The sequence below is a fragment of the Tamandua tetradactyla genome, chromosome 4, assembly GCF_023851605.1.
Source record: "Tamandua tetradactyla isolate mTamTet1 chromosome 4, mTamTet1.pri, whole genome shotgun sequence".
Classification (NCBI taxonomy): Eukaryota; Metazoa; Chordata; class Mammalia; order Pilosa; family Myrmecophagidae; genus Tamandua; species Tamandua tetradactyla.
Window position 1 is genome coordinate 74,117,557 of NC_135330.1, and position 14,011 is coordinate 74,131,567.

Sequence of the window (14,011 nt, forward strand, 5' to 3'; positions counted from 1 at the left end):
ATGGGGAAGCTGAATATTTCCTTCTTTCTCTCCAGTACCCCAAAGGGACTTGGCAAATACTTGTTTAGTCACTGCTCAGATTATTCTGGGATATAACAAGGCAAGGTGATAGAATCTTAACAACCAACCCAGAAACCCTCTCCATGTTCCCTTTCTTCCCATTAAGAATAATCCTGACTTTTATGTCTTTCTGGCTTTATCTTGAATATGACAACTTTTCACCTTCTCCTGGTGCTACCACCCTGGTCTAAGACACAATCATTTCTCACCTGGATTGCTGCAGTAGACTCCTAGCTGGTCTCCCTGCTTCTGCCCTTGCCTCCTTGAAACGTTTTTTCAAACCAGCAACTATTGCAAGCCTTTTAAAATGCAAGTCAAATCATGCCACTTTTTCCCTAAAAAAACTTCCGATCACTACCCGTCTATCTCAGAGTAAAAGCTAGGTCTTCAAAAGGTCCCACCTCCTCTTTGGCTTCATCTCTTCCTAGTCTCCCCTCCTGCACTCTGTTCTAGCAACATGATGTTCTTGCCATTGGTTGACTACACCAAGCACATACCAAGTTCTGGCCGTTGCTCTTGCTCCCTCTTCTTGGAATGCTTTTCCTTCAGATAGAACTGCGTGGTGTGCTCTTCTATTCTTAAGCTTACTGCTTAACTGCTAGCTTACCAGTGCAGTCTTTATCCTTGCCCCCAAGTACTTTCTGTTTCCTTTACCTTGCCATATTTTTCTCTATAACACTTGCTATCCAATGTACATTAAAGTTATTTTCTTATTTTTATATTGTCTGCCTTCCATCACTCAAATCAAAGTTCCACAAGGACAGGATTTTGTCTGTTTAGTTCACTGCTATGTCTACAGCACTTGAGCACCAAATAATTACAGCTTTAAAATGGTAGGACATACACAGTGGAGAAGTTCATTCTCTTCTCGACTCACCCCATTTTATTTGAGCGCTCTATGCATTTCAGAATTTACCCTGAATATATCAGGTATTCACCTATTGTCAGACTTACATTTATTTTCTTAGTTTTTGCTTCTTTGTTAAAATTAAGGATTTATCCTTTAAGGAAAGTCTTTTAAAAATTTTATGGAAAAAGTAGGATACTTTCAAATTCAAATAGCAGTGTAGGACATCTTGATCTCTCTTATAGGAGACTAAGGGTGGAAGGCAGCTGAGGATAGGGAAAGCTAACACTTATTGGCACCTGTTAAATATACAAGGAACTGTGTGAAATGCTTAGTCTAGATGCACCCATCTACCTATCCTTTTGTCCAGATTTGGTAAAAAGTAAATACCTCTTTTCTACGACTCTTCTCAAGACAAATGATTAAATAATTTAATGTGTATCTTTGAAAACCTTTTCAAAAATATACTTACAACTGTAAAAATGGAGGATTTTACTTTTTTTTTTTTAACTGAAAGGGAACTTTCTGTTGGTATTGCCTGAGCCTTACTTTTATTGGCAATTTAGAGTCTTAACATTATCTTGTTTACTGTAGCTTGTTTATAATATCATTGGGTAGATATATTTGTGTATGTGTACTGATATTTCTGAAGGACTGATACCTAGACGTGAAATTGATGACTTGGAGTATATATGCATTTTAACTTTTGATAGATAGTGCCAAATGGTATAGTTCACCCTCCCACCAGGCATAGGAGAAAGCTTGCTTCCTTTCATCCTTGCTAATAGGGAATAGTCCTGGTTTTTAAAAATTTGTCAATTAAGTAATGAAAAATGGTATTTATCGTTGATTTAGTTCACACTTCCCTGATTACCATTGAAGTTATTTCTTTCAAAAGCTAATTTGCCATTTGTAGTTCTTCTATAACATTTTCTGTTTCTATTCTTTACCTATTTTAAAAAATTAGTTTGGTGGGTGGGCCACGGTGGCTCAGCAGGTAAGAGTGCTTGCCTGCCAAGCCCGAGGACCTGGGTTCGATTCCTGGTGCCTGCCCATGTAAAAAAAAAAAATAAATAAAATTAGTTTGGGGTGCATGGGTGGTTCAGTGGTAGATACTTACCTTCCATGTGGGAGACCCAGGTTCGATTCCTGGACCATGCGCCTAAAAAATAAATACACAAATAAGTAAATAGGTTTGTCCTTTCTAAGTTAAATCATGGATGTGCTTTTTATATTGTATTATGGGTGTAATCTTTTTTATTCCTTTATAAATATTGCAAATGTTTTACCAGTTTGTTTCTTGTCTTAACATATTTGGTTACTTCTTACTGTATAGTTGTTTTATTTTTGTGATTAAATTTTGAATCCTTTGTGGCTGCCTCCCTAAACCTAGCCATTTTTATCTCTTATGTGTTGTTGCGATGTGATGTCACAGGTTCATATTATGGCATTTTAAGTTAAAGTTAGTTGTGACATATATTTTATCTCACCAAAATAGATGACAGAAATCTTATCTTCATTGACTTTTTTATTATTTAAGAATAATTGGTCATTTAAAAAGTGAAAATAAAAACAGAAAACAACAAAAATTAAACTGCCTTTTTTTTTTGTAGGTCTCTTTGGTTAAACAACAGTTAGAAAAAAATATAGACGAATTTAAGCAAAAGTTCTGCAGAACTGAACAGATATTACAGGCGAGTCAGATGAAGGAGAATGAGCTGAGGAAAATCAGTGAGGTAAGTGAGGAGCAGAGATGAATATCAGCTTCTCTGTAAGATGAGGTATGAGGGTTAAATGAGAATTTTTATACTGTTTTTCAGTAGTTTATAACCATATGCATTTTATTTTTCAGAGGTATTGCCTACAGTGTTCTGTATATAACTTAATTGAACATGAGTTTTTAAAAATTTTTTTCCACTTTCCAGCCCATTACAGTGCTAATGTATATTTAGTAATTACAGGAAAACATGGCTGGTATTAAGAATACATACTACTGTTTTTTAGAATAATGTTTTAGATTGCCTGGGAGGTGCATGGACAGAAGAAAGAAAGGAAGGCATTTTCTAAATGAAAAGAAACCAAATTGATGATAGGGCATGTTATAGAAACAAAATCGATGATAGGGTGTGTTATTTGAATTCCTTTTGCAAGGGTTGGCTTCTGTTTTTTTTTTTGCATGGGCAGGCACTGTGAATCGAACAAGGGTTGGCTTTTGATTCATCAAATATAAAAAGCCTTATGGAAAATCGTAGATTTAAATAATCAAAAGTAGTGACAGTCTAAGAGTTCCCAGATTTAAAATTTGTGTTAAAATATGAAATAATTGTAAGTTATATTACCTTGGCTCCAAATGTCAGCAGCAGCCTTAGCGTTGAGTGCCTGCAAGCAAAGGTTGACAAATGTCTTTGGAGATTTATGTGTGGATGAGGATTCCCAACTAGCATGAATACAAGAGGCACACCTTGATGTTTCTACCAGTTGGATTTTATAGACACACACTTTTAATTTGGCATTTCTGAATTTATTTCGTGGCCTAGAATTTATTATAAAGGGCTTAATTAGGAACGATTTAGGGACAGTTAATAGACTGAAACAATTTGAATACAGCCATAAATCAATATGGTAATTTTAGGAAGAGACATAGCAGAAGAGAGCAAAGGTTTCTTTTCCATCAAATGTCATAGGAGAGAATGTTTTTCCACTTATCTTTAAATATTTTGACATCACTTTTTTAGACCGTAAAGAATATTTATTAAAAATCTCTATAAAGAACAATTATTTATCCAGGTGCAAAAGTCTACATGTATTTATCCCCAAAGCTCTAAGAGTATATCACGATTGTAAAATCAGAACATCTGTCAGTAGCAAAGAGGCAATAGTTAAAGCAGCTAGCCTCAAAGGCATAATACATTACTCCAGCGGTATTACGCCAGAATTCCAGCAACCCACGAACAAGAAAACTTCAGATCAGTTGATGGTTTCATCAGTGGACGTTTTCAGATGGAAGTGTTTGTTTCAGCAAAACAAATGTTTGCCTTTTGGCCAGTGGGGACCAACCAACAGATGCTTCTACTAACATTTCCACAGGCAGACTGGCACCGAACTCTTCCCTCTGTGAGCTTCCCTTTCAGCCAGGAACTCTCCCGCGACTCCACTGGCTGCCTGGTGGAAACATTTTGTAAAAGCAATCGTCTGGTTAAGAGGGTCCAAACATTTGAAAACTGTTTGCTTGCCAAGTTGCAGTAGTGGTCTGGACGTGGTCTTGCAGGTGTTTCTGAAGGCTTATTTATCCCCACAGGATCTGGTCTGTAAGCTGTGGAGCTGTCTTCAGTTAATCAGTTAAATCCTCAATTTAACTGACGTCTGGGTAAAATGAGGGCAACTGTGTGAAAGTGCCTAGCACAGTGCTTGGTGATTCATTTAGATGTGGCCTTAATCTGTTTATGTAGTTTTTGAAGATGATATCAAGAATTCATGGAGTTTAGCTGGTTCTTGCAATTTTGAATTGGTATTAGAATCAGAGAAATGATCTACCCAGTTAGAGTGGTTGTATAATTTAGTAGTAAAATGTTGGCGCCTTTGGAATATGAAAAATCTGAAATAGCATCGCTCTTCTGCCGCCCACCTGCTGTGTGGCTTCCCTTGCTGAGTCTGACTTTCCCCTCTGCATATAGGGACTAATAATACCACTTTCCAAGACCGAAGTCATGATTAAATTAAACATCGTGTGTGAAGTGCTTAGCCCAATGTGCAGCATGTTAAGTGCTCAGGAAATGCAGGTTGTTGTTGTAGGTCCCCGTTAGTTGCATTGGTCTTGACAGCTGCTATGGCCTTAGGATGTTGCCATTGTTTGCTGTCACCCATAGGCACAGAGAGTGATGGTGCCTTTGGGTTTCCTCTAAACATTAAAATTTTGCCTGTTTTCTCATTCTATTACTCTGGGTAACTTTCTGTATCATAAATACCAACAATTTTAGCATGTTTATAGGTTTTGGATGCTGAAATAATGTGACATTTGTACTGAAATTTTCCTTGTCCATGTTTGGTAAATTAATATGATGTTTACAATGAGAAATTTTCAGTCCTGGAAACATGATTTAATGGCCCAATCAAGGGTAAAGTTAACATTTAGTATGAAAGTAAATGTAAGTTTTAGGTAAGCTATTCATTTAGCGTCCAGTGCCAGCATCTAGCATCCAATAGCTTTGGGCTGGGCAATAAAATGCCTTCATTTCATAGTCAAGATCAGGAACGCCAGCCCGGGGACTCTTCTACACATAGGGGTCTGTATGACGCCAGGTCCTCACAGGAGTTTGGGCTGGCAGGCAAGTACGATGAAGTGGAAGGGGAAAACCCATCTCTCTGCATCTATCCCTTTTTGACAATATAGACTTCACCCTAGCAGGGGACATTTTATACTTCGTTCATGGATGGGATCATGAAATGCCACACAGTAACTGATACTTGTTTTGTCTGGCCCCAGGAAATGATGCTTCCCTCGCCACTCCTAAACCAAAGTTGATCTGGGTGGAATTGCTTGCTAAGCTCTAATGCTGGCTTACGATTATGGGGATTTTTGTTGTGCTTTTCCAGAGTAGTGCCTAATTTTGCTAATCATGTGAGGATGCAAGAGATGCCTAGGAGGATAAATCCTTGTGTGCTTAACTCATTGTTGATAACGAGCTACCTAATCAAGACTTAAGTGCCTGTAGCCTCGCAGAAAACTAATTGCTGACGGATGGCAGCCTACAGATCCATTTTCAGCTGTTCATTTTCTAAAAATTCCAGCCTTTTAAAATTCTTGGGGTGATCATAGCCATAGTATTATAAGCCTGCTGGGTCCCAGGATTGGCTGAACATTTCTTCATTAGAAACAAATATTTACAGAGCTAATGCCAGAATAGAGAAAGACATATTAATCTTTCCAGTGAGTTTGTTTTTTCATTTGAATGTCTCCACTGTGGACAGAGACAGAAGGAGACCAACTGACACAAACAAATGCTTGCTCACCCTCCCTCACCCCTTGTGACTTCCCTCCCTCCTCTGCTTATCCCCTTTCTTTTGTATTATCACCTGCCCAGCTTCATTGAGACACGATGTCTTCCCAGCTTTCTTGTAAAGCCTCTAGATGTAGATGTCATTTGATTTTATTAATTCTTTTATGGTAAGAAAGTATAAGTTACAGAATAAAATGCCGAGTCAGAATGAGGTGGTTAAAATCTAGCAAAACTTTCATGTTGAGCTCATTCAGCTGATCTTAACACTTGATCCTAGAGGTCTGGCTAATGTTCTATTTTGGGGAAAAAAATACCCTAATAATGCTCTGTTACCCTTTGTGAAAGTACTCCAGTTCAGGTGGAGCTGCACTTTAGTTCTGATTGACATCTTCATTTGATCGAGTGTTGTTTAGTTAGCAAATGGGAGTCAGGATTAGGACAGAGATGGAGGAGTGTAACTACAGCAGGTTCTGTGTATTTTAATGATGAAATGAACGTATATACACGAAGAGAATCACTGCCAGCAACTTTTCAAGTACTTTCCGCTAGCCAGATTCTCCCCCTTCTTGAATTTGGCTTTGCAGCATCGGTGCCCATCTGCTGGTAGTAACCAGACTGATAATTGAAGGCAGCCTTCCAGCACAGCATTGCCAGGGCCATCTGTTTTCTAACAGTGCTATAGGGTTTTGGAGGATGGTCTTAATGGTTTCTTTAAGATTCAAAAAAATTTCCCCCCTTCCCAGAGGGGGCATTTCATAGTTTTTGGAAGTGCGGTTTTAAAGAAGTTCTTTCTGCTAAGTCAACAAAGAATTGTGTGTGTTTGTGTGTGTGTGTGTGTGTGTGTATAAATTAAATTAAAAAAAATTTTTAAATTGATATATATATAATATATTCACATACCATGTAATCGCCCAAAGTGTACAGTGGTCCACAGTATCATCATATAGCTGTACGTTTATCACCATAATTGACTTTTTTTCTTTTTTGTGAAAAATAACATGTATCCATAAAAGCAATAAATTTCAAAGCACATTGCAACAATTAGTTGTAGAACAATTTCAGAGTTTAGTATGGCTTACAATTCCACAATTTTAGTTTTTTACTTCTAGCTGTCTAAGATACTGGATACTAAAAGGAATATCAATATAATGACTTAGCAATCCTGCTCTTCTTCATTTTTAAAAATATGTGTTTTCTTTTTCAAGAATGTGAAGTGCTTCATTCTATTAGTTTATAATGATAGATGCCAACACCCGTGGCTGATCTAGAATGAGAGTCTCATCAGTTATAAAATCATTCAAAGTTGGAGGACCGGTTGAGGAATATAAATAGAGGAATTATAGTATTTATTATGTGAGTCATATATGGTTAGTAAGCAATAGTGTTTTTATTTGGCATCCACATATTACTTGGTTTTAAGATTAAGAAAAATAGACAGGTTTCCCTAGATAGTAGAATGGCATGGCATATGCCTCTGCTGTGTTATTGCACATTGGTATGTGGATACTTCGTTTTATTAAGTTGTCAGAGAACCTGTTTTCACCATGAAAACGCAAGTCCCCACATCTGGAGTTAATTCTTTCTTCTGTGCACCATCCCTCTCATTTTTCCATAACACAAAGAAGCTAGCACATCTCAATATGTATTAAATTACCAGTATCACATCTTCTCCTATTGGGAACTATCCACTTTGAGGGTAGGGGCACTTTTATTCACATTGCATCTTTCAGAATGTCCAGCAGAATCCTGCATATTGTAGATTTTCTTGATTAAACATTTGTTGACCGTAGTTTTACCAATAAAGGCATCTCCATAAGGCTGACCCTTAATATGGACAGATGAGTAAAATAAAATAGATAGAAAGTAAATAAATAATAGTGGGAATAAGAGGTAAAATAACTTGGATAGATGGAAGTACTTGTGGTCGGTGAGAGGGAGGGGTAAGGGGTATGGGCTGTATGAGCTTTTCCTAAACTTTTAAAATATCTTTTTCTAGAGTGATACAAATGTTCTAAAAAATGATCATGGTGATGAATCCACAACTATGTGAGGATATTGTGAGCCACTGATTGTGCACCATGTATGGAATGTATGTGTGTGAAGATTTCTCAATAAAAATATATTTAAAAAGTCACCATTAAGATGGTTTTGCATTGAAAAGGAAATGGAGATTTGTCACTGGAAGTTTTTACATTAACATGTCACATATTTGCACTGTTTCCTAACAGTGCTATAGGGTTTTGGAGGATGGTCTTAATGGTTTCTTTAAGATTCAAAAATTTTCCCCCCTTCTCAGAGGGGGCATTTTCATAGATTTTGTACATTTGATTGTTCAGGAGTGATTGGAACATGCAATTTCTCTCTTGAGTATCTTGTAAATAAGATTTTCCTTATGAACTAATTTTGCCACAAGCATGTTGACAGCCAGAAAGTTCAAAGAAATTTATATTTCTTGAGGGGAAAAAAGTGATCAGATTTGGGACTTTGTTTTTGCTTTCTTTGACTTCCATTGTATAATTATTTGATTGCAGTAAGGATGCTTAACTTCATTAAGTACTCAAAGGGTAAGTGTGATTCATCCCCTTGTGAGATAAGCAAGCAGTTCCATTAGGGACCCTTATTAAAGCCGAAGTCCTAATTTGTTTGAGTTTTTGTTTAGATTATAACTGAGTGTGTGTTTTAGGAAATGAGCATGGAAAACAACCTTCTCAAGAGACAGTCTGAGCAAAGGGCCAAGGAAGTCTGCCACCTGGAGGAAGAACTCAAGAAGGTCAAACAGTGTTTAAATCAAAGCCAGACTTTTGCAGAAGAGTTGAAAGGTGAGCTTAGTGTTTTAGAGTTTTTCCTTAAACTATTGTTCTCATGAAGAGGGTTTGATATTAACACATTGGAGAAGGTTCTTTGAATCTGTCAGTATTTGAGGTGGAGAAAGCGTTTTCCTCTCTCATTTTTTAGTTTCCAGAGTGATTGTTGGATACTTTTTTTTTAATGGAAACATATTGAGTCCCCAAATGCCTGGTTTTCAGCTCTTTGAAACCAGGAGGGTAAATATTTCCCCCACAAAACCAAATTGTCAGTGCTGTCTCTCCCCCCAGAGTACCGTTCTTTGGGTCTCAAGCGTGTTGGTGAGTTACATACAGAAGCTCATCTCCCCACTCGTTCCCATTTCCCTTCAGATGGGTAAAAACCTATATCAAATGCATGTTTTCCAAGCTCTTAATGACATTCATTTTTGATATCTCACTTGACTGAATGATTTTATTTCCTTATTTGAAAGCCAACGAATTTTATAATACACACCAAACGAACCCAACATTAGTTTCCCACTTGTATGTTTGTGCCGTATGCTTTTTACTTATATTTATTTTCTTACCTATCTGGGGTATTGGCACATCTAGGATTTCTTTTAACACTGACCTGCAAAATGTGAGTTACACTTCCCTTTGACTATTTTCTTCTTTAAATTCTAGTCTTCCTAAGACAGTTTTCAGTTTTTTCATAGTAGCTGGTTAGAAATGTCAATTTTCAGCTTCCTTGGAGGATAACTATAAGAAAAGAAAACATTTGGGTATTTTTCAGTGTTGGTCACCAGTGTCATTGTTTGAGGCACTCACAAGCCCCGTGGTTTGATAGCCATTTTGGAGCTTTCTATATAGAACGGTCGATTCTCAGTAGGTAGATTGAGCATAGTGTATTCAAATTTATATTGTTTCCATTTAATGTAACATCTTTATCATCTACTCTTGAGTTTCTCCACTCTTTTCTCCCCAACATACTTGAGGAATATGAAACCTTTCCATCACTGCTTAATAAAAGCATAGTGGCTTTCTCAAGTAGGAGAGGCCCTGGGGTAGAGATAAGTTACTGGGCAGAAAACAAGGCAGTAATGACATTTTAAAAGCTTCCATGGGATTCTCATATTCATAGATAACACCTTACTGTGAGGGCTGGGAGGTGGGTAGATAACTGTTCATCAACAGTACTCACATATAGGCCCTTAAGAGGTCTATTGTTTACTCTTCTACATAAACCTAATCTTGTGGATTTTTTTTTGCCAAAAATGGGAAAGTTGTAGTTATTTACTTTTTCTGGAACTTTGGAATTACTCTGGAGCAAAATGGGTTATTTCTATTTCAGTGCTGCCAATCTCCCAATTTTTTCTCTTTGAATAAGTATTTTAAAAGTGTGTGTGTGTGTGTGGGGGGGATAAATATATAAACATATACAAAAAAAGAGAAAAGAGTTTTAAGTGTTTTGGGAAAATAATCCTTGGTATTTATACAACATTAGTTTATTAAGCCACTTGAAAAGAAGATTAATAAATGTATTGCATACTTAAGATGACTATTTTTCTTTATGTCTGTCTATCAATTTAAATAATTATCAGGTTTCTAGGAGGCATCCTGGCAACAGTGCCAATTTTTACAGAGCCTAAGACGCTAAGAGTTGGGCCTTTTTTTTTTTAAGAATTCTTGTAGGAAAAAATATATTAAAAACATTGATTTTTTTTTTTATAGTTAAGAATACTTCTCAGGAAGCTGTGTTAAGAGATCTTCAAGAAAAAATAAATCAAAAAGAAAACTCTTCGACTCTAGAGAAATTGAAGCTTGCCTTGGCTGATCTGGAAAAACAACGCGATTGTTCTCAAGACCTTTTAAAGAAAAGGGAGCATCACATTGAACAACTGAACGATAAATTAAGCAGAACAGAGAAAGAATCGCAGTCTTTTCTGAGTGCTTTGGAATTAAAAAAGAAACAATATGAAGAACTGAAAGAAGAGAAAACCCTGTTTTCTCGTTGGAATAGTGAAAAAGAACAACTTTTAAATCAAATAGAATCAGAAAAAGAAAGTTTACAGAGTAAAATTAATCATTTGGAAACTTGTCTCAAGACCCAACAAATAAAAAGTCTTGAATTCAATGAGAGACTAAAAATGACGGAAATGGAAAGAGAAAATCTAAGTGTGGAGGTCAGAAACCTTCATAATATGATAGACAGCAAGAGTTTGGAGGTAGAGGCACAGAAACAAGCTTATGTGGAACTACAGCAGAAAGCTGAGTTCTCAGACCAGAAACATATGAAGGAAAGTGAAAACATGTGTTTGAAAATTTCTCAGCTCACTAGACAAGTTGAAGAGCTAGAACACAAGCTTCAGATACTGTCAACTGAAATAATGAACAAAGATCAACGTTACCAAGACTTGCGTGCTGAATATGAGAGCTTCAGAGATCTGTTAAAATCCAAAGATTCGTCTTCAGTGAAGAATGAGGATCATCAAAGAAGCCTTTTAGCTTTTAAACAGCAGCCCACAATGAATAATTCCTTTGCAAATATAATTGGAGAACAGGGAAGCATGCCTTCAGAAAGGAGTGAATGCCAGCTAGAAGCAGACCAAAGTATGAACAATTCACCTGTCCTACAAAATAGAGTCATTTCACTTGAGTTTTCATTAGAGTCTCAAAAGCAAATGAATTCAGATCTGCAGCAGCATTGTAAAGAGTTGGTGCAAATCAAAGGAGAAATAGAAGAAAATCTCATTAAAGCAGAGCAGATGCATCAAAATTTTGTGGCTGAAACAAGTCAACGCATTGATAAATTACAAGAAGACACTTCTGTTCATGAAAATGTAGTTGCTGAAACTTTAGTTGCTCTTGAGACCAAGGAAATAGAGCTGCAACTGTTGAATGAAAAGTTAGAAACTGAGCAAGCAGAAATTCAAGAATTAAAAAAGTGCAATTGTTTACTTGAAGAATCTCTAAAGGAGCTACATCTTTTGTCTGAAACCCTAAGCTCAGAGAAAAAGGAAATGAGCTCCATTATTTCTCTAAATAAGAAAGAAATTGAAGAGCTGACCCAAGAGAATGGGACTCTCAAGGAAATTAATGCAACCCTAAATCAAGAGAAAATGAACTTACTACAAAAAAGTGAGAGTTTTTCAAATTGTATAGATGAGAAAGAGAAAAGCATTTTAGAGTTATCTGATCAATACAAGCAAGAAAAACTTATTTTACTACAAAGATGTGAAGAAGCAGGAAATGCATTTGAGGATCTTCAGGAAAAATACAAAGCAGTACAAGAAAATAACTCTAAATTAGAATGCTTGCTAAATGAATGCACGAGTGTTTGTGAAAATAGGAAAAATGAGTTGGAGCAGCTAAAGGAAACATTTGTAAGGGAACGTGAAGCATTTTTAACAAGATTAACTTTAGCTGAAGAAAGAAACCAGAATCTAATGCTAGAGTGGGGGACAGTGGAGCATGGTCTGAGATCTGAGATTACTGATATCCAAAACAATGCCAAGAGTGAGGCTGATGGTTTAAAGCAGGAAATCATGATTTTAAAGGAAGCTCAAAGTAAGAAGCAAAAGGAAATTGATGCCTTATTACAGGAGAATGAACACCTAATTAGGGTAGTAAAGACTCAGTGTGAACATCAAAATCTAGAATTGGAACCAATTAGGGACTCTGTGAAAAACAGAGAAAGTGAGATGTATAAATGTAATATTCAGGTGGATCTTGAAGTTAAAGACACTTCTGGAGATATTTGTAATGCACAATTGATACAGTTAGAAGCTGTGATAAGAAATATGGAGTTAAAACTTCAGGAAAGTAAGAAAGAGAAGGAATCTTTGCAGCAAGAATTACAGACTATTAGAGGTGCTTTAGAAGCTGGGAATTTGCAGCAAGACATTCAGTCACAGGATATTAGTTACCCCAATGGCTATGAAATAGATACAGAAGAAAAGTATGTTTCAGTCCTTCGTGAGTTGTCAACAAGTCAAAATGACAATGCACAGCTACAATGCTCTCTACAAACAGCAATGAACAAGCTGACTGAGCTGGAAAAAATGTTTGAAGTATTGCAGGTTGAAAACTTTGGACTCATATCTGAGCTGAACGATTCAAGATCAGAATGTATCACAGCAACTAGTAAAATGGCAGAAGAGGTAGAGAAACTAGTAAATGAAGTCAAAGTATTAAATAGTGAAAATGGTCTTCTCCCAGATGAGTTAGCAAAAGAAACACCAGAGGCTGAACTTGGCGAACAACAAAATGAGCAGAATCCTTTGGACGACAGTAATTTCTGTAGGCACTTGACATTGTCACACAAAGAAGTTCAGATGCACTTTGTTGAATTACAGGAGAAATTCTCATGTTTACAGAGGGAACACAAGATTTTACATGATCAGCACTGTCTAATGAGCTCCAAGGTGTCAGAACTGCAGTCCTATGTTGACACATTAAAAGCTGAAAATTCCATCTTGTCTTTGAATCAGAAAGACGGTCAAGGTGATGTAGTAAAGGAGGGGCCATCGGGACTTGAGGAGGGGCGTTTTCTATCACTGTCATTCTCTGGTGTGACTGCCAGCATTAGTCTTAACAGTTTTGGAGAGTCCTCTTTCTACAGAGATCTTTTAGACCAGACAGGAGAAAAATCTCTTTTGAATAATTTGGAAGAAGATGTTTCTGCAAACCAGGCTAATGTTGACGAAGTCTCTTACAGCAGCCTACTGGAGGACAGTTTAACCAACAAAGAAATTCCAACCACCCCAGTCAGGAGCACTGAAGAACTTGAGATCCTCTGTGAGATGTACCAGCAGTCGCTAAAGAAGCTAGAAGAGAAAATTGAAAGTCAAGGGATTATGAAAAATAAGGAAATTCAAGAGCTTGAACAGTTATTAAATTCTGAAAGGAAAGAGCTTGACAGCCTTAAAAAGCAGTATTTGTCAGAAAATGAACAATGGCAACAGAAGCTGACAAGTGTGACTATGGAGATGGAGTCCAAGCTGGCGGCAGAAAAGAAACAGACGGAACACCTGTCACTTGAGCTCGAATTAGCACGACTCCAACTGCAAGGCCTTGACTTAAGTTCACGATCTCTGCTCGGCATTGACACAGAAGATGTAAGTACATGGATTTATGTGCTTTTTCCCTCTGTTTATATTCATAGTAGGTACTCACTAAGTGCTTTCTGAATTTCAGTCTACATTAATTCTAAAACTATTTTTAGGAGACAAGGAAATTAAACCTATATACTAAAAATATTTCGAAGTGAACAAGAACTTTATGATAAGTAAACCTTATTTTCGACCTAACTTTCTGTAATA

General features: G+C 36.8%; 1 protein-coding gene across 3 annotated transcripts in view; it reads left to right on the forward strand.

The window, feature by feature from the left end:
• The window catches only part of CENPF (centromere protein F), an 81,129-nt gene that overhangs the window by 34,720 nt on the left and 32,398 nt on the right, over positions 1 to 14,011 (forward strand). For all 3 annotated transcript variants that reach the window (XM_077157807.1, XM_077157809.1, XM_077157808.1), the window contains exons 10-12: positions 2,521 to 2,643; positions 8,588 to 8,723; positions 10,422 to 13,807. In XM_077157807.1, coding sequence (XP_077013922.1) covers positions 2,521 to 2,643; positions 8,588 to 8,723; positions 10,422 to 13,807 — 3,645 coding nt within the window. The remainder of the gene's footprint in view (positions 1 to 2,520; positions 2,644 to 8,587; positions 8,724 to 10,421; positions 13,808 to 14,011) is intronic.